We start from the raw sequence: 18327 nt of genomic DNA on the forward strand, positions 1-18327 counted from the left end.
AAGCCACAGCACTGACTGGGAGCTGCTGAGCTCCCTCCCTGCCTCCAGCCCAGGCCCTCAGCACCCCACGCCCTTTGGGAAGGTCCAGTAGAGCAGGAAGTGACAGAGGCTGTCTTACTGCCTTCTCTTCCTGCAGAAACCGGATCTTGGTTTTCAGCTTCTCCTCCTGCTCCAGCTTCTCCTCATTCAGCTTCTCCTTTTCCACCAGGTGCTCCCGCAGCTTTTCCTGCATCAAAGACTGCTGTGTTTCCTGAGAACTGTTGACCTTGACCTGAAGAGATGGAGAAGAGAGATGGATCTGCCAGGGATGGGGCAAGGGAGATGTTTCCCTATTTCTTCCATTCTAGAGGGCGAAAGTTTATGCTGAAGATTCTTACTTACTCTGACTGTGTGAAAGGGGTGTGGTGGGATGAAGGGGAGAAGCGTAGACTAGTGGAGAGAAGCAGGGGAGAATGCAGTCAGGAACGCAATGCATATCCTACAACATTCAGTGAAGTGAGGGACGCGGTGGGTTGGGAGAGATGGGTGAGAATGTTGAAAGGGGTGACATTGGTGGAGATGCACTGTACTCATAAACTGTTTTGTTAAATGGCATCACCTCTGGACAGCTACTTAATGATAATGATAAAAAAGAGAGAACCTTGGCACACTCTACTTAGCCTGTTCAAGGCTAGGGGGAGTCACAGGATATTAAAAGGAGACCGAGATCTGAGGATGGAGATTCTCAGCCCATCCTGGGCAGGAAAGTCTGTGAGACTCTTGTTATCCAATTATCCACCCAAACAAAACAAAACAAGCCACAAGTGGAGCTGTGGCTCTAGTGGTAGAGTGTAAGCCTTGAGTGAAAAATCTAAGAAACAGTGCCTAGGCCCTGAGCTCAAGCCCCAGTACATGCACACACACACACACACACACACACACACACACATACACACACACACACACACACACACACACACACACACACACACACACACACACACACACACACACGATATTAAGACTTTGAATTCAGGATGGAGACAGAATCTCAACTCTTCATGTTGCCTCTTCATTTAGAAAATGAATTAGACACTAGTTTTTTGTTTGTTTGTTTTTTGTCAGTTGTGGGGCCTGAACTTGGCCTGGGCGCTCTCCCTCAGCTCTTCAGCTCAAGGCTAGCGTCCTACCACTTGTTCACAGCGCCACTTCCAGCTTTTTTCTGCTTATGTGGTGCTGAGGAATAGAACTCAGGGCCTCATACATGCAAGGCAAGCAAGCGCTCTACCACTGAGCCACCTTCCCAGCCCCCTAGACACTAGTTTTTTAGTAGTGCTTAATTCAAAGTAGGTGCTCAGTAAGAAGCTGAATATTTAGTCACTGCTGGCTGGGTGTGAGAGAAGCAATGGACTGGAAGACAGAAGGAAATTCTGGCTTCGTCTTGACAATCTTCCCAGTTTGCTGTGTGACAACCTAAGGTCACCGACCTCTCTGGGCGCTGCAGTCCATCTCTGTGGAAGGAGGAGGATGGGCTGGGCCAGGGGCTGCCAGATCTGGTCCAGTGCCTGCTTTTGCTTTTGTAGAGTTTCACTGTGTGTATCGGAGCCACACACACTTCCGTTATCTGTGGCTGCCTTCCTACTGTCATAGTGGGCTTGAACAGGCATGATGGGGACCGTAGACAGGTGGCTAAGATATTGACTCATTGGCCCTCGGCAGACAGTTTGCTGACTCCTGGACTCAGGTCGCTGCAGGTGATTGGAACGGCAGCCCTGACCCTCCAGCCTCCCTCTCTATCTGGCTTTGCCTGCGTAACCTGACCTTGAACTTAGCCACATGACTTGCTTGGCCAATGGGCTGATAACAGAGGATTTGAAAAGCATGACCTGATTGGCCCGGGGAGCACACCAGGCTGGCTTGCTAGAGGATGGAGGCCTTGTGGAGTAGACCAGAATCCCTCCACTGAGGCCAGCCAAGCTCAGCAGAGCCAGGGGCCGACCCTGGGTGTGTGCACAGGAGACTGAGGTTGTTGAGTACCACTGAGGCTTTCAACGATCCAATCCTTAGCCCCATCTCTAGACCCAGTCACTCCTTCTAACCTGCTGCCCTCACCATGCAGCTAACTCTTCTGCTGCACCTTAAAAATCCGATGGTATTCAATCTCTGTGTGGCTTTTTCACTCAAGGCTAGAGTTCTACTTTCCACTTTGTGGCGGTTCATTGGCCATAAGAGTCTCACATTTGTCGATCGAGGCTGGCTCTGAATCACAGTCCTCAGATCTCAGCCTCCTGAGTAGCTAGGATTAGAGGTGTGAGCCACCGGTGCCTGGTCCTTTTTGGCATTTTGACAGAGGTGGCCAGACAGGGGCAGTGCCCGGTGGGGTCTCTGCCTTCCTGTTTGGATCCCTTTGCACGTGGGGACGTGGATCACCTGTTGGAAGATGCGGTGTGCCTCGGTTGCAGAGCAAGCCCAGATTTCAAACACACAGTGGTACCCAAATGCCCCGGGGAAAGCTGACATGAACTTGGAAGAAGAAAAGAATTTAAAAGAATTACCTGAAGTTCCTTAGTCTGGCTTTTAACTTTTTTATAATGCTCCAGAAGATAAACCAGATACAAGGAGAACCCTTAAAAAGAGAGAAGTGGGGAAAAGGTAAGAAGGAATCCACCTCCTTGGGACTGTGCATAATGCTCGTTTCCTGTTTTCTTCTGAGCTATGGCCACACTGTCTCAGCCTCCTGAGTGCTGGGATTACAGGTATGTGCCACCATACTCAGCTTTGTGTAATGGCTTAACATAGTCTGCAGACAGGTGGACGCAGGCCCCACAGCCCTCCCATCGAGACAGTATGAGCTGCTGTGCAACTTTGTTAATATACTTAGCATTTTGGGGCAGGACTGGGGTTTGGACTCAGAGCCTCACACTTGTTAGGCAGGCTGTCTACCGTGGAGCCGTGCCTCCAACCCTTTCCTGTGCTGGCTATTTTTGAGATATGGTACTGCTTCCTAACTAGAGACATGCCTGGGCCAAGATCTGCATCCCACTGTGGCCGGGATGACAGGCATGCACTACTATACGCAGCTATTGGTTGAGAATGAGGATCTCATGAGGTTTTGTGCCTGGCTTCAAATCTGGATTCTCCCAATCTCAGCCTCCCTCGTAGCCAAGATGAAGGGCATAAGCCACTGGTGCCTGTCTCCAACTTTTAAAGTAGGCTAATAAACTTTGGTGGGGTCAAAGCAAAGTCTTTTTTGAGATGGGAAATGAAAATCCATTAAGAGAACACCTACCTTTCTGAGGTGTTGTGTAGGCAGAATTGTGAATTAGGAGGGGAAGAATGATGGCTCCTTCCCTCAAGCCAACTCCTAAATCCTGGGGCCACTAATGTACCTTACACAGCAAAAGGGGCTTTGTTCAGAGGCTTAGGTTATTTTTGTTTGTTTGTTTCCTTTTCCCTGTGCTGCTCCTGGCGCCTGAACTCAGGGCCTAGGTACTGTCCCTGTGCTTTTTTGCTCATGGTTAGTGAGCTGCAACTCTACTTCTGGAGCTAAGAGTCTCACACACTTTCCTGGTTAGCTAGGATTACAGGTGTGAGCCATTGCTATCTGGCAAGTAATTCCCCACCTCCTCCCCCGCCCCCTCCCCCCCCAGGGTATGATATAGACCATGCAAGCCTCAAACTTGCAATCTTCCTGCTTCTGCTTCTTGAGCAGAAGCTCAAGGGATTATAGGTTTGAACCGTCAAGCTTGGCAGGTGAAAGAGATGCAGGATTATCCTGGACTCTCTTTCCATTGTAGAATTGGAGGTAAGAGTCTATTGGACCTTCCTCCCATCCCCCCAGGTTGGCTTTGAAACTCAGTCCTCCTGAGTAGTTAGGATCTATAGGTGTGAACCACCAGTGCCTGCCTAGTTTCTCTCTTCTTAATGGCTAGACAAAACTTCATTGTTTTGTGTAGACACGCCCTTTCTTCTTTGTTCACTCAGCACCTGATGGGCACCTGGGAGGGCTCCACAGCTTGGCTATTGTGAACAGCAATGCAGTAAGCATGGGCATGCAGGTCTCTCTGTCCCATGCCAATGACATTCATTTGCACAGATGCCTGCGGCTACAGGGTGTTATATGGTGCTTCTAGGAGGAGCTCCTACCGAGGAGCTCTGTGCTTATTTCCATAGTGGCTGCATTCACTGACAGCCCACCAGCCATGTATAAGGGCTCCTTCACCTCCTTCCTTCCCCCCACAGACCTTCGTGGTTTGTTTTGTGGATGATGGTTGTTCTGACAGAGTTACAACAGAATCTCAGTTTCATTTTGATTTGGACGCAGGACGTTTCTTTTTCAGGGGCCATTTGTTCTTTTGAGAACTGTTCAGTTCATCTGCCCATTTATTAATTGGATTGTTTGTTCTTTTGGTATTTAATTTTCGGAGTCCTTTGTATCTATATTCTGGCTACTAGTCCCTTGTCATAGAAAAATCAGACAACAATTTTCTCTTTCTAAGGCTATTTTTTCCCTTGGCCGCAGAAGACTTTTAATTTGACGCAGTCACCTTTGTCAGTCCTTGCTCTTATTCTCGGAGCTACTGCAGTCCTATTCATTGTCTGTGCCTGTGTCCTCCAGTGTTTTCTGCGTAGTTTTGTAGCGTCAGGCCCTGCATTAAAAGTCTTTGTTCCGGGCTGGGAAGGTGGCTCAGTGGTAGAGCACTTGCCTTGCAATGCATGAGTCCCTGGGTTCGATTCCCCAGCACCACATAAGCAAAAAGAAAAAAGCTGGAAGTGGCACTGTGGCTCAAGTGATAGAGTGCTAGCCTTGAGCTGAAGAGCTGAGGGACAGCGCCCAGGCCCAGAGTTCAGGCCCCACAACCGGACCCCCCCCCCAAAAAAAAAAGTCTTTGTTCCATGTTGAATCGATTGCTGTACTGAGTGGGAGAGGAGTCTCTGTCTTGCGCACGTGGACATCCGGTGCTCCCAGCACCATTTTTGGACGAGTCTATCTTTTCTCAGATGTGTGTTTCTGGAGACTTTGTGGAGAATCAGGTGGTTGTAGCCGTGTGGGTTTATTTCTAGGTCCTCTATTGGTGCCCTCCATTGCTGTCTGTGTGGAGATTTTCTTTTTTCAACTACCATGCAATGTTTAACGATGGCTCTGTAGTATAAGTTGAAATCATCCAGGTTCTGCGGGGCCTCTGGCATTGCTCTTTTGGCTATCCAGTCTTTTGTACTTCTGTATGAATTTTTGGATTCCTTTTTAAAAAAATTTTTTTTGGCAGTGCTAGTGTGTGAACTCAGGCCTTGCACTTGCTAGGCAGGTTCTAAACCACTTGAGCCATACTCCCAGCCCTTTTTTAGTTATTTTTTTTTTTCCCAGCTAGGATCTTCTTGCCTGTGCTGGTCTCAGACCGTGAGTCTCTAAATGCAGTCTCCTGTGCAGCTGAGATATAGGGACATACCTCCATCCCCAGCTTGTTTGTTGAGATGAGGTCTTAGGAACTTTTAGGGGGACTGTAGTCCCGCCAAGCTTTTGGGGGAGATGCAGCACATGTCGTTGGAGTCACAGAGCTTCCTTGGATGGCTGGTGAGGGAAGAGAGAAGCAAGGCAGAGGTGCTTGGGGGTGAGGTGAGGGTCGGTTGTGGCAGGCAGGGAGCCGTAGCCTGAAGTGTGGAGATCTGATTTAAACGCCACAGGAGGGTGAGGAGTGCATCCCAGCCTAGGTGCCTGGCCCTCTGCTGGGCGAGGAAAGCGCCATGCCCGGCAGTGTCCTGCCATCGCCCCACCAGAAGGATGGGGCGTATGGCTGGGCGGGGCCCGGGCTCCAGGCAGAGTGACTGTGGGGGCTGAGACAGCACAGGCTCTTCACTGTAGCCCATGGATGAGGGGACTGCCAGCCCGCTCACCTGCCTGTGCCCCGCTCAGCGCTCAGTGTGCCTCTGGCAACTTTCTTCTTCTTCCTCCTCCTCCACTTCCTCCTCCTCCTCTTCCTCCTCCTCCTCCTCTTCCTCCTCCTCCTGCTCCTCCTCTTCCTCTTCTTCTTTTCTTTCCTCCTCTTCCTCTTCCTCCTCCTCCTCCTCCTGCTCCTCCTCTTCCTCTTCTTCTTCTTTTCTTTGCTCCTCCTCCTCCTCCTCTTCTTCTTCCTCTTCTTCTGCATTTAAAGATATGTGTGTCTTGGAGAGTTGAGAATGGGTGGTTTACCAGTGAGTATGGAGAGAGGCCATTTAATCACCACAAGGCCTTGCAGGAATAGACAGGAACATCCAGAGCATGCAGAGAAAGAAGTGCTTTCGTGGCCAGCATCAAAGGGTGGATAGGAAGGGGTGGGCAGAGGATAGACCTGCATGCCACCCTCCGCCGCTTCCAGCAGCCCCTCGGCCTGTCCCACGGTGAGCAGCCTGCCCCGGGGCAACTCCCAGGGACACTTCGATTACTTCTGCTCTGTCCAGGTGGCCTGGCTCCCTGGGGACCTGTCTCAAGATGGCAGGCTCGCTTGCCGTGTGTGTGTCCCTGCCAGGGTCCTCTTTCTCAGAGGCAGGGAGGGGAATGGTCTGGAGGAAGGACTCGGGTTGGGTCCCAGAGGGGCCACCCGGAGCTGGGCTATGAGTCTAGAAAGTGTGTCCAGCTTTCGCCCCACTGAGGGAGGGTGAAGGAGCTGCCAGGTGGAGTCTGGGCAGGGTTGACGATGGCTCTGGGGTTGAGGTCGGGCTGTGCTGTGGAGTACACCGCCGTCTGCGGCCTCCCCCGGGGAGGCCAAGTGAGACCAGCACCCACTGGAGGCTGCTGACCACAGGAAGGCTGGCCGTGCCAGGATGAGGATCGCCGGGAGTGCACGCCCACTTTACACACGGGCGAGCCGACACACAGACAAGCCGAGGGGCTTCGCCTGCCAGCAGGAGTCACGGCACTGAAGTTCATACGCTGGTCGGTGGGTGGGTCTCAAAGCTTGAACTCAGAAACATCACGGGAGAACCCAATGGGTCTGGTGTCTCAATGTCCCCACCAGGCTTGGCTGGAAACTTCATCCCGCCGTGGTCCACGGTGGAAGGGAGGAGATTTGGGGTGGATGGAGCCACAAGGGTGGAGGTCCCATGAGGGCTGTAGTGGGCATGCAGGAGGAAGAGACCCACGCTGTGTCTCTCATGGGGTCGCCCCTCCCCTGAGACACGGGATTGGGCCTCGCTGCTTGCCAGGCCAGCGCCTCGGGGCCGGAGCTTCTAGAACTGCGAGACAAGGCTTTCTTTGCCCAGTTGAGGGCGTTCTGTCACAGACACGCAGGGACGGACAGGTAGCTCAAGCCCAGGAACACCACCACCCCGCTCTCTTCTTGCCCAACACAGACAGGACCTGTGTTGTGGGAGACAGGCGTGGGCCAGTCACCCTCTCGTGTCCCGACGGGATTATGTGGGGATCAGAGATCTTAGCCCTTGTCCTGACCCTGCCAGCTCAGAGTACTTAACACCGAGTCCTGCGTCCCTTCCTTAAAATGAAGATAGCAGAAGCACCTGCCTCATCGAGCGCCAGGGACAGAGGCACACAACTCACGAAACACCTGGCACCGAGCAGCTAAGCACTTGGGAATAAAGCACCTGACACAGAGTGAAGGCCCCAAGGACACAACCACAGTGCTTAGTACCCAGGAATAAAGCATAGAGCTAACTACTCAGGAATGAAGCACCTAACACAGAGCCAAGTACCGAGGAACCTCTATATGACAGTCCCTGCATGTCCCTTGGTAGTGGTGGACACAGAGGTGCTCGGGGTTCATAGGTGGTGAGGAGTGGTAACGTGAGGCATACCAGATCTCCTACCATCTCCTCTTTTGTGCCCTGAGGAGAACAAGTCCTGCTTACAGAGCAGACTGACACCAAGCATGAGGCACGCTGAGTATGGCGCACTGAATCTGTGTGCTCAGTAGTGAAGAATGCCTGCATTTACCTCCACTGTCCTCATCCCGTCACCACCACCACCACTACCAGCACCGCCACCATCACCACCATCACCATCATCACCATTACCACAACTACCACCACTACCATCACTGTCATCATCACCACCACCATCACCTTCACCATCATCATCATTACCACCACCATCACCATCATCATCATTACCATCATCACCACCATCACCATCATCATTACCATCATCACCACCACCACCACCACCATCAACAACAAAATCATCATCTCTACCATCATCACCACCACCATCATCACCACCACCACCACCATCACCATCATCACCATCACCACCACCACCATCAGCACTACTACCATCATCACCATCACCACGACTACCACCACTACCATCACCGTCATCATCACCACCACCATCACCATGACTACTACCACCACCACCATCACCATCACCATCATCATCACCACCACCACCATCACCATCATCATCACCACCACCATTACCACTATCAACAACAAAATCATCATCTCTACCATCATCACCACCACCATCACCATAACTACCACCACCACCACCACCACCACCATCACCACCACCAGCACCATCACCATCATCACCACCACCACCACCACCACCATCACCATCATCATTACCATCATCATCACCACCACCATTACCACCTTCATCAACAAAATCATCATCTCTTCCATCATCACCACCACCATCACCATGACTACCACTACCACCACCACCATCACCATTATTACCTTCACCATCATCATCACCATCACCACCACTTTTACCAACACCACCATCACTCTCTCTTCCTTCTCCTCCTCCTGGTACCGATGGCCCTGTGGTGGCCAGTAGTAAAGAATATAGAGAATATCTAGCATATCCATTTCCTTGAATCTTGAACTGGGTGAAGTGCATGTCCTCTTCTGTGGTGTGGATGAAGGGCGGGCTCTATGTACAAACCTTTCTGTTCTTATTTGCTGTTTTGTTTTCTCCCTGCATCTTGGGAGCCAGGAATTATAATCACAGACAACTGCTCCACCCGGCAGTGTTCCACAGAATGTTCCAAGAGGCACTAGTTGGGGGTGCAGGAAGCAAGGACATCTGAACTTTGGGAATACGCAGAGACTGGTTTGGTGTTGCTCAGATCCTGTGACTCTCTGAAGTCAGGGAAGAAGACTGGCAAGTCTGCACACAGACAGTCTTTCTCAAGGGTTTCTGCTGTTGCTGGTCTGACAGCTTAACTTTACAGACATGTTTCTTCACAGTAATGTACAGCGAGACTACAGACATGGGTGTCAATGGTCCAGAGGGTGGAACATCTGTTGCCAGGATGGATGAGGGGCTGTGAGAGTTCCAATCTGAGAATGATGACAAGTTGGTCCACGCTTCAGCTGGCATCTGCCACAATGACAGCAGCAGTGACCGGGAGCACTGGTGGGGCTTCTCGCCCCTCCTCCCTCTGCCCTGGCCCTCACTGGCCTCTCTTCTTGCCATAAAGAAGCCTGGGCATTTACCAACAATTCGGCTGCTTTTCACTCCTGTGTAATTTTGAAGAACTCTGTACCACCTGCTGGACTGCTCTGGAAATACCCTGGCTGGGAGGCTGAGATGGAGTGTAAACACCACCCTCTGGTCTCACTGCTGCAGCCAGCATCACACGCACCCAGCTGCCCTGGAGGACACTTCCCACGGGAAGGCAGCAGTCTCAGAACGTTGGATTTCCTCAGGTGTTAAAATTCTTTCTCAGTGGTATTATGCACATCTGTGGTTTTATTCATGCATCCACCCAACTACCATCCATTCATTCATCCAGCCATCCATTCACCCAACCACCATCCACCCACCCCATCTATCCATCCACTCATCTACCCATCCTTTCACCTGCCCACCCATCCACTCATCCACTATCCATCCCATCTACCCATCCACCATCCATCCACCTACCTACCCATCCATCCACCCGTCCACCCACCATTCATCCATCTATCCACCCATCCTTCCATCTGTCTATCCATTCACCAACCCACCATCCATCCATCCACCCACCTACCATCCACACATCCATCTATCTGTGTCCACCTATCCACCCACCCATCTATCCATACATCCACCTATCTACCACTCATCTGTCATCCATCCATTCACCTATCTACCTCCTATCCATCCATCTACCCACCCACCATCCATCTGTCCACCCATCCACCCATTTATCCATCTACCCATTCGTCTATCTATTCATCCACCTATCCATCTAACCACCATCCATCCACCCATCCACCATCCATCTGTCCATCCATCATATAAACATCAGTGAGGCAGCTGGGTACTTCCCTGGCACTAGACACATTGCTATCATCCATTTCTAGACAAAGCACCCAGGTGCAGCAGCCCCCAGGCCCCTCATCTTGGATGTCTTCCAGGCCCTCACACCTGGGCCTGACTCTAGGCTTCAGTGAAGGCATCACATCTGTTTTTTTTACACGTGCCAGACACTTAGAAGCTATGTGAGCCACACTTTTCCTCTGCAGCTTCCCTGGTCACCATGCCCCATTCCACAGCAGAGAACTGTTAATTTCGCTTAGTAGCCCCAGAACTTCCTCTCACTCCATCCCCACGGCAGCTACCATCACTCCTAATGCCAGCCTCCTGCCTGGACTCCATGTGCTTGAGTCTGGCCACCTTCCAGTGTCCTTTCCACATGTGGCCAAGATGAATGCATCCCTGCCCCACAGGGTCCTTTCTTGAGCTCTTTCAGGGCTTTCTTGCTGCTGACTTTACCAGCCTGAGATTTTTTTTTTTCTTCAAGGCTAACACGTTATCCCTTGAGCCACAGTTCCACTTTTGGCTTTTTGGTGGTTAATTGGAGATAAAGAGTCTTGTGGACTTTTCTGTCTGGGCTGGCTTTGAACAGTGATCTCAGATCTCAGCCTCCTGAGTAGCTTGGATTATAGGTATGAGCCACCAGCACCTAGCCATCAATACATTTTAAATCTCCCTATGATCTTAAAAGGTGATGGTGACTCCTCACAAGTTCTACTTTGTAGGTGAGGAAACTGAGGTGCACAGAGAGAGGGTAAACAGCAAGGCTAGAATCACACAGCTCTTTCCACAGAAAAATGCCACACTTCCCAATGTCACAGCAGTTATTGCTAAGCTAGACAGGAGCTAGCCTAATTCTGATGTAATTTTCTTGTTGCCTCTGTTATCCTTTTACTTTCTTTATAATGATGACCCACCTTTTGTGGGTCTTCATGGTTTCTAGAGTCTACAACTTGGGTCACACCCCTAGTTCTCTTGCTTTTTTTTCTCCCATAGTTTGTTTCTTAGATCAGGTCTTAGATTTTGGTCCTCCTACCTCTACCTCCAGAATAGCTGGGATTACAGGTGTGCACCATCACACCTGGACTATGTGTTGTTGTTTTTAAGGAAAATCACTTTCCAACCCAAATGAGTCTGGACCCAAGAAGGGAACACTCAGCCACATACCCACGAAGCCTTCTAAACAGATGAGCCATCTGGGGAAGATTCACGGCGACATCCTAGAGTCAGTCCCATGTCTAGGAGAGGAAAAGCCCCAATCACCTTTGTCAGTGTCAGAGAGCTGGATGCCCATATCACCGAGGAGCTTCTCCACTTCCTCCACCCAGGACACCGAGAGGCTCAACACATCCAGGCTGATTTTGTGAAGCCCGGACACAGGCGGCCTCATGTCCAGGCGCCGGAGGAGGTCCAGCTCCCGTCTCAGGTCACTGCTACGGCAAGACTTTTTCATGCAAGCCTGAAAATGGACAAGGACATGAAGAACCTACACCCCACGGCAGGAGTGGCACCACAGCGGCCTGAAGGAAGCAGAGTTACAGACCCACCCCCGGGCAGGCAGAACTCAGGCTGGTGGGCCCTGAGATGGCTCAGTTTTGAGTGGTTTTGGTTTGTTTTTCTTTTGGGGGGTGGCTTTTTTTTTTTCTCACATGCCAATTTGGACTTCGGATGAGTGGAGAAACTCCCTCTTAGGCTGTGCAATCCTTAAATCAAATCACCAGTGACAATTTGGCTGAAATGAGAATCAAATCTGGCTATTTCTAGCTGTCACAATTTGCAGAGACCGGTGTGCAAGCTAGCCACCAAGTGTGACTTTCTGGTGTTTGGAAAGAGCTCTGACAAGCCGGCATCTGCACCAGTTCCCAAATAGCCACTGCTGATCTCACGGGAAAGCAGAAGCAGCTGCCTGCCCCGACAGCTCGGGGTGTGTGTGTGTGGGGGGGACCCCGCACACATCCGGGGTGTCAGTTCCTCCTTGCTCAAGGGGCAAAGGAGGAGGAAACAGCGCTCGTGGCTGGCCCAAAAAAAGAAACGCAGATGGCAAGCAGGAACAATTCTTCAGCTTTTCTGGAAAGCACATGACAGGTATATTTTTAAATTAAAAAAAACGGGGGGGGGGAGTTCCCCAAAGTCAGTAGTCCTCCCCTGAAAGATGCCAAATCTTAGGGTCTTCATTTCCTTTATATGAAATGATGTAGTCTTTGCATAGATCATTCTATCAGTCATTATTATTTGCATGTGATGTCTTCCTGCAGGGCTGGGGCGTGGCTCAAGTAGTGGAACACCTGCCTAGCAAGCTCAAGGTCTCGAGTTCAATCCCCAGGATTGCCAACCTCTCTCAAACCATCCTCTTGTATACTTTGAGTTATCTCTAGATGATTTATAATGCCTAACTCAATGCAAATGATATGTTAATAGTTGTTATACTGCATCGTGTGGGGAATAATGGTCAAGAGCGTCTGGGCCAGTAGTGAAGCTCAGTGGGAGCGACATGAAAGGCCCTAGGTTCTATCCCTAGCACAGCATAAAACGAATGAATGAATGAGTAGAAAAAATAAAGAAAAAAAGTTGGAATATGTTGATATTCTTCATTAAGGATGAATTATTATTATTTTTGTATGTTAGAGTACTGGGGCTCATACTCAGGGCCTTGTTCTCTCTCTTGGCTTATGTGCTCATGGCTGGTGCTCTACTACTTGAGCCATACCTCCAGCCTTGATTTTTGCTGGTTACTTGGAGATGGAATTTCACAGACTTTTCTTCTGCCTGGTCTGGCTTCAAACTACCCCTCCTCCAGATCTCAGCCTCCTGAGTAGCTAGGATTACAGGTATGAGCCACGGATGCCTGGTTTGGATACATTTTTTTCCTTAATATTTTTGATGTGCTGTTGGCTGGCCCCCTGGATGTGAATGCTCAGGCATTTTTCCTTGGTCACTTTAACTTCACCTGTAGGCATTCTCAGGCCCCTCTCTGTAGAGATGTTTGTGCCCAGCCCGCCTGAGTCGCTGCAGGGCCCTCCCGTGCACACACGCGTATCATGGGCACAGACTTGAGTGAAGGGGGCACCTGGCAGCTGTCCAGCTGCGTCCTCAGCTTCTCAATGCCCTCCACCATCTCCTCCTGCTTGAAGCTGCTGAGTGGTGGCTCCTGCAGGCTCCACTTTCTCTGTTGGAAGCTGAGGCTGTCCTCGGTGATCTGCATGATCTTCTCCATCAGCTGGGGAGAAGAAAGGGAGGGAGAGAGGTGCTCACAGCACAGTGCTCTGGGACACAAGGATCAGAGGGCTGACATGCACGCTCCCAGCTCAGCACAGCGTGAGGAAAGGCCCAGCATAAAAGAGAAGCTTGTTTCTGTCACCAGAACACAATGTGGTCCAGGATTAGAGGTTATTCCTAGGTGTCAAAGGCCTCTATTGTTGCTCTGAGTTTGTTCCAGATCTTTCTGTATTCATAGAGGGGACTCATGACACACAGCCCCCAATGCTCTGGGTGCCTAAGCAGGTCAAGTTCTCCTGTCCCAGGCAAGAGCATCTGTGTGTGTGTGTATGTGTGTGTGTGTGTGTGTGTATATGTGTGTGTGTGTGTGTGTGTGTGTGTGTGTGTGTGTGTGTGTTTTACTTTGTTTTGTGTTGATACTGGCACTTGAACTCAGTGATGTCCCTGAGCTTTTATACTCAAGGTTGGTGCTGTGCCACTTGAACCACAGCTCCACTTCTGGTTTTCTGCTGGTTAAGTGGAGATAAGAGTCTCATGGACTTTCCTGGCCAGGCTGGCTTTGAATTGTGACCCTCAGATCTCAGCCTCCTGAGTAGCTAGGATTATAGGTGTGAGCCACCAGTGCCTGGCATTTTCCCCTTCCTCTGTGGAAAGAACCTACAGACTAAGATGAGGTGATCCCTTAGCTCACAACAGTGGAACTTCAGCATTGTGTGTGTGTGTGCACACACACACATGTGCATGCATGTGCGTGGTGACCAGCAATGGAACCTGATGGCCAAAATAGATTTGCACAACAACGCTCCATGCCAGTTTAACTGGCTTTTTGCTTCAAAAGCCAGGAAATTCCGTCAAATCAAAACAAGTCTTGATGGTGTGGCAACAGTGTGAGAAAATATGAGCAAGCAGCACAAACAGAAGCATATGGTCCGGGGTCTGGCACGCAGATCCGGGGAAGTCCCCGAAGGCAGGGGGGAGTCTCGCTAACCTGCTGGTCGGTGATGGGCTTGTCCTGGAACGGCTTCGTGCGCCCAAAGATGGCTTTGATGACCTGGATTCGGAAGTGCTCCAGCTGTGGCACAAAGGGAGAGAGCCGCGGGTTGGGGGTGGGGGGGCTTTGGGCAGAGCCAAGGCTGGGGGTGGCACGTGCACCCTGGGGTGCAGGAAAGCCCCTCAGAAGGGTCTGCACACATGGATGGCCACCCAGTGTTATGCGAAGTGCAGAGAAAGTGCCCTGCCATGGAAGGAAAGAAAGGAGTCAGCTTTGTGTGTGCCTCAGGCAGGCTCGTGGGAGCCCCGTCCAGGCGCATGGCCCGCGGGCTTTCCGTGGCCTCGCTAATGCCCATTTTCCAATGGGAAGTCTGGCCCTGAGTGCGACTCTTTGATTGGTAGGTCGGCACCGGACTGTGAAGTGCCTACGGCAGCTGTCATCAGCCATGGGAGAGGTGTGTGTCCTCAGGCTGTCTCCGCCTTCCACCCTCAGCGGCCCTGAGATGACCCACGGCGCTCCCTCAGTCTCCCTGGAGCCCAGCGCGGTGCCTGGGCTGCAGTCAGCACGCAGAATTGGGTGCTGAGGACGAGGGTCTGGGCTTCCGTTCCTGCAGCGGTGCCCCGTGCCCCTGTGTGTGGTTGGAACCCCAGGGAAGGTTGACACAATCACAAGTCCTGGGGTGAGCAGTGGGGTGGGGGTGGGGGCAGGCTCCATCAGAAGGTACTGGAAAAGAAGCTGGGCTTCCTCTGGGGTTTGCCCACATAGCTGCCTCTGGCCTGCATTTGTGGTCTATTGGAAAAATGTCATCATTAAAGATACAGAGCCCAGAGGCACCCAAAGGGCTACTGAGTCCCTGTGAACGACAAGGGGTCCCAGGACCCAGGAGTTCACAGCACACGGGGGTTCTAGGAAGCCAAAGGCACCACTGAGGTCAGCGAGCCAGCAGGCCTGGGGACACGAGGCCTCCAAGTTGCCCTCTGGTCACAGGGCCCAGGGGGGTCAGCTAGGCTCTCTGTCCTGCAGGGCTGGGTGCTGCAGGAGGTTCAGGGGAGGGGTGGCAGCGGGAGGGTCTGTTGAAGGGGCTCTAACACCTGTTCAAAAGACAGCACATGATTGTTTAATTTGTGTGGGCCCCTGGGAATCTGAGCAGGGGCAAGGCCTTGCTATTGCTTGGACAGCAGCAAATGAGGACAGGATGGTGTGGAAGGGTCCTTGAAGAACGTTGCTTCTTTTTTTTAAATGAATACTGGGATTTGAACTCAGGGCCTTTGCATTTGCGTGGCGGGTGCTCTACCACTTGAGCTATGCCTCCAGCCCTCAACTGTGGTTCTGATGACTCTTTTGAGAATCTGATGAGTGGCATGGTGAACTCTTCCCTCAGAAACAGAAGCTCTCATGTACATACTCTCTCTGTGTCTGTCTGTCTGTCTGTCTGTCTGTCTGTCTGTCTCTCTCTCTCTCTCTCTCACACACACACACACACACACACACAGAGGTGTTGTCCTGAGGAGTGATGTTCCCTGAATTGTCTCCCACCTGCTCCACCCGTCCCCAGAAGCTCTGGTGAAGCTCTGCCACCTCCCCTGGCTGTCCTGTGGAAGGCTCCGGTCGGAGGTGGGCTTCCTGGTGGAGGAAAGCACGGACCAGGCTAAGCAGGCTCCTCTTCCTCTTGGGCCCCACCGGCCAGCTGGCGGCAGGAAACCCTGGGGGACATGGGACGTGCCTACCTGACCTACTGCCCTTTCCAAATTGGTTTTAATGAGGCCCTCTCGGTTCCCCATTTCTTGCAGTTGAAGCAATTTCTTTCTGGAATCTTCCTGAAGTTTCTCTTCCACCTGCAATGACGATGAAAGCATTCGCGGGCTGCTATGGTGGTCCGAGTGCATTCTAGGGACAGCTCTGAGGAAGGATAACGGCTGTGTGTATTTGGGGGGGGTCCCCAGGGGTATGGGCAGTTGCAGCCCATGTGGCAGGAGCCATAAGATGAATATAGGGTGGCAACAGTTCACAAGGCACTGTGCCCGGGGCCAGGCCCTGTGGCTAGGGCTGGCTATGGTTGGCAGCACCCTGCCAACCAATCATTTATTTAGTTTTAACTAATCTCAGTACCCTGGCACAGCCCCTCATGAGCACTGTGACCTCAGGAAAGTCTCTTCATGGGGCCTTGCCTGATGGGATGCAAGCACTGGCAGAGTCATAGGGGTGAAGGGTGTTTGGAGGCTGGGGCTGGCTGTCACCTCTAAAAGGTAGGTGGGAGTGTCTACAGGCAGGGGAGGTGGGACCTGCACATGGGGGTGTATGGGGGGAACTCGGTAAGTGGCACTATTGGGGACACTCTTCTATTTGTTGTCACCATGTGTAGTGCACTCACAGTTGGAAACTGCTCTAGGACACCTGCTAAGCAATGGCTAGTAAATAACTGCAAATAGCAAGGTGTGTAAATGGGGAAAAAGCAGCTGCGGTGGGGAGGGGGGGTGGGGGAAGCAATGTTATGGGCCCGGAAGGACTGGCTACTTATTCTACTTGCTTGGGCAGCAGCAGGACAACTCTGTAAAGCTAAGAGTGTTCAATGCTACCCTCTGCTGGCCATGGTGAGACCCTGCAGCCTCTCCATTCACTTAAAAATTTGGAGCCAGTAATGGGGCTCGAATTCAGGGCGTTAAGCTATTGCTTATCTTGCTGTCCTCCTCCCCATGCACACACAAGGCTGGTACTCTACCACTTGAGCTATTCATCCACTTCTGGCTTTTTGCTGGGTCACTGGATATAAGAGTCTCACAGATTTTCCTGCCTAGGCTGACCTTGCATTGCAATCCTCAGATTGTCTCCTGCGTAGCTAGGATTATAGGTATGAGCCACTAGCACCCAGCTTCTGTTTACTTTTTTGTTGTTGTAGTTGGTTGTGGGGCTTGAACTTAGGGCCTGGGTGCTGATCCTGAGTCTCTTTGTGCTCACGGCTAGCAGTCTACCAATTGAGCCATAGATCCACTTCCAGTTTTTGAGTGGTTAATCAGAGATAAAGGTTTCATGGAGACTTTCCTGCCCGGGCCCACTTTGAATCCTCAGATCTCAGCCTCCTGAGTAGCTAGGATTACAGGCGTGAGACACGGGTACCCAGCTTCTGTTTACTTTTGAATGAAAATTATTTAAGCACCTGGGGAACTAGGGCTCCCCTGGAATTGAGGAAAATTCACCTCAGTGAAAAGATTATGAGGCTGCAGAGGGGCCCCACCGAGGTAACAAAACACCCAGACAAGCCCTTTAGAGCTTTCCTTTGCACAGTTCAGGACCCGGTGTCTGGAGAGCGGCGCCCCGTGCAGGGCCACCCACCTCTCTGAGATGCAGCCCCAAGTCCAGGCTCACCCTGGCTCCTGCTGCCCCTACTGTTTATAGAGCTGTGCAAACAGAGCCCATCCTTTGTCTTTGTCTTCCTTGTGCTCCTCATCTGAAAAGGGGTCTCCCCGAATCCCAACTCCAAGCCCCAGAACTGCCGTCAGCAGCTTCCCTGCTTCCGCTCTGCTGCCCAGCCTCACCGTGTCCACCCATCCTCTTCCTCCCAACCCTGGCACCAAGTGGCCCTTATCAGTGCGCTCAGTCCTCAGAGATTTGTGAGTTCCCACCCTGTTTACCCTCTGGACCATGATATAGGGCCCCCTGCTGACGGTTTATCCCCTTCTAGAATGTTCTTCATGATACTGTGAGTCACCAAGCTGCCAGCAACACCATTGGTGGTGAGGTCTCCTCAGATGAGCACTGTCTGTGTCTGACCAATGTGGCTAGGAAGTCCAGGGGCCTAAACAAAGCTTCTCGCTTAGTGAAGGAATTACAATTTTACATTTTATTTGAAGTAAGTCTTTTCAGATATTTTACATTTTATCATTTATTTAGTTTTAAATAA

The 18327-nt window shown here is 51.4% G+C and overlaps 1 protein-coding gene across 7 annotated transcripts in view; it reads right to left on the bottom strand.

Annotated features, from left to right (window-relative positions):
* Positions 1-18327, bottom strand: part of Fhad1 (forkhead associated phosphopeptide binding domain 1) — a 97269-nt gene that overhangs the window by 38781 nt on the left and 40161 nt on the right. For 6 of the 7 annotated variants that reach the window (XR_011375598.1, XM_070037894.1, XM_070037897.1 and 3 more), the window contains exons 11-16: positions 16157-16264; positions 14427-14510; positions 13290-13439; positions 11486-11681; positions 2535-2605; positions 119-271 (exon numbers count right to left, since the gene is read on the bottom strand). Coding sequence is in view for 6 of the 7 variants with exons in the window: in XM_070037894.1 (XP_069893995.1) it covers positions 119-271; positions 2535-2605; positions 11486-11681; positions 13290-13439; positions 14427-14510; positions 16157-16264 (762 nt within the window). In the remaining variant the exon portion in view is untranslated. The remainder of the gene's footprint in view (positions 1-118; positions 272-2534; positions 2606-11485; positions 11682-13289; positions 13440-14426; positions 14511-16156; positions 16265-18327) is intronic. The other variant, XM_070037895.1, reaches the window with a different exon arrangement.

The sequence above is a fragment of the Dipodomys merriami genome, unplaced genomic scaffold, assembly GCF_024711535.1.
Source record: "Dipodomys merriami isolate MVZ:Mamm:240054 unplaced genomic scaffold, mDipMer1.0.p SCAF_28, whole genome shotgun sequence".
Taxonomy (NCBI): domain Eukaryota; kingdom Metazoa; phylum Chordata; class Mammalia; order Rodentia; family Heteromyidae; genus Dipodomys; species Dipodomys merriami.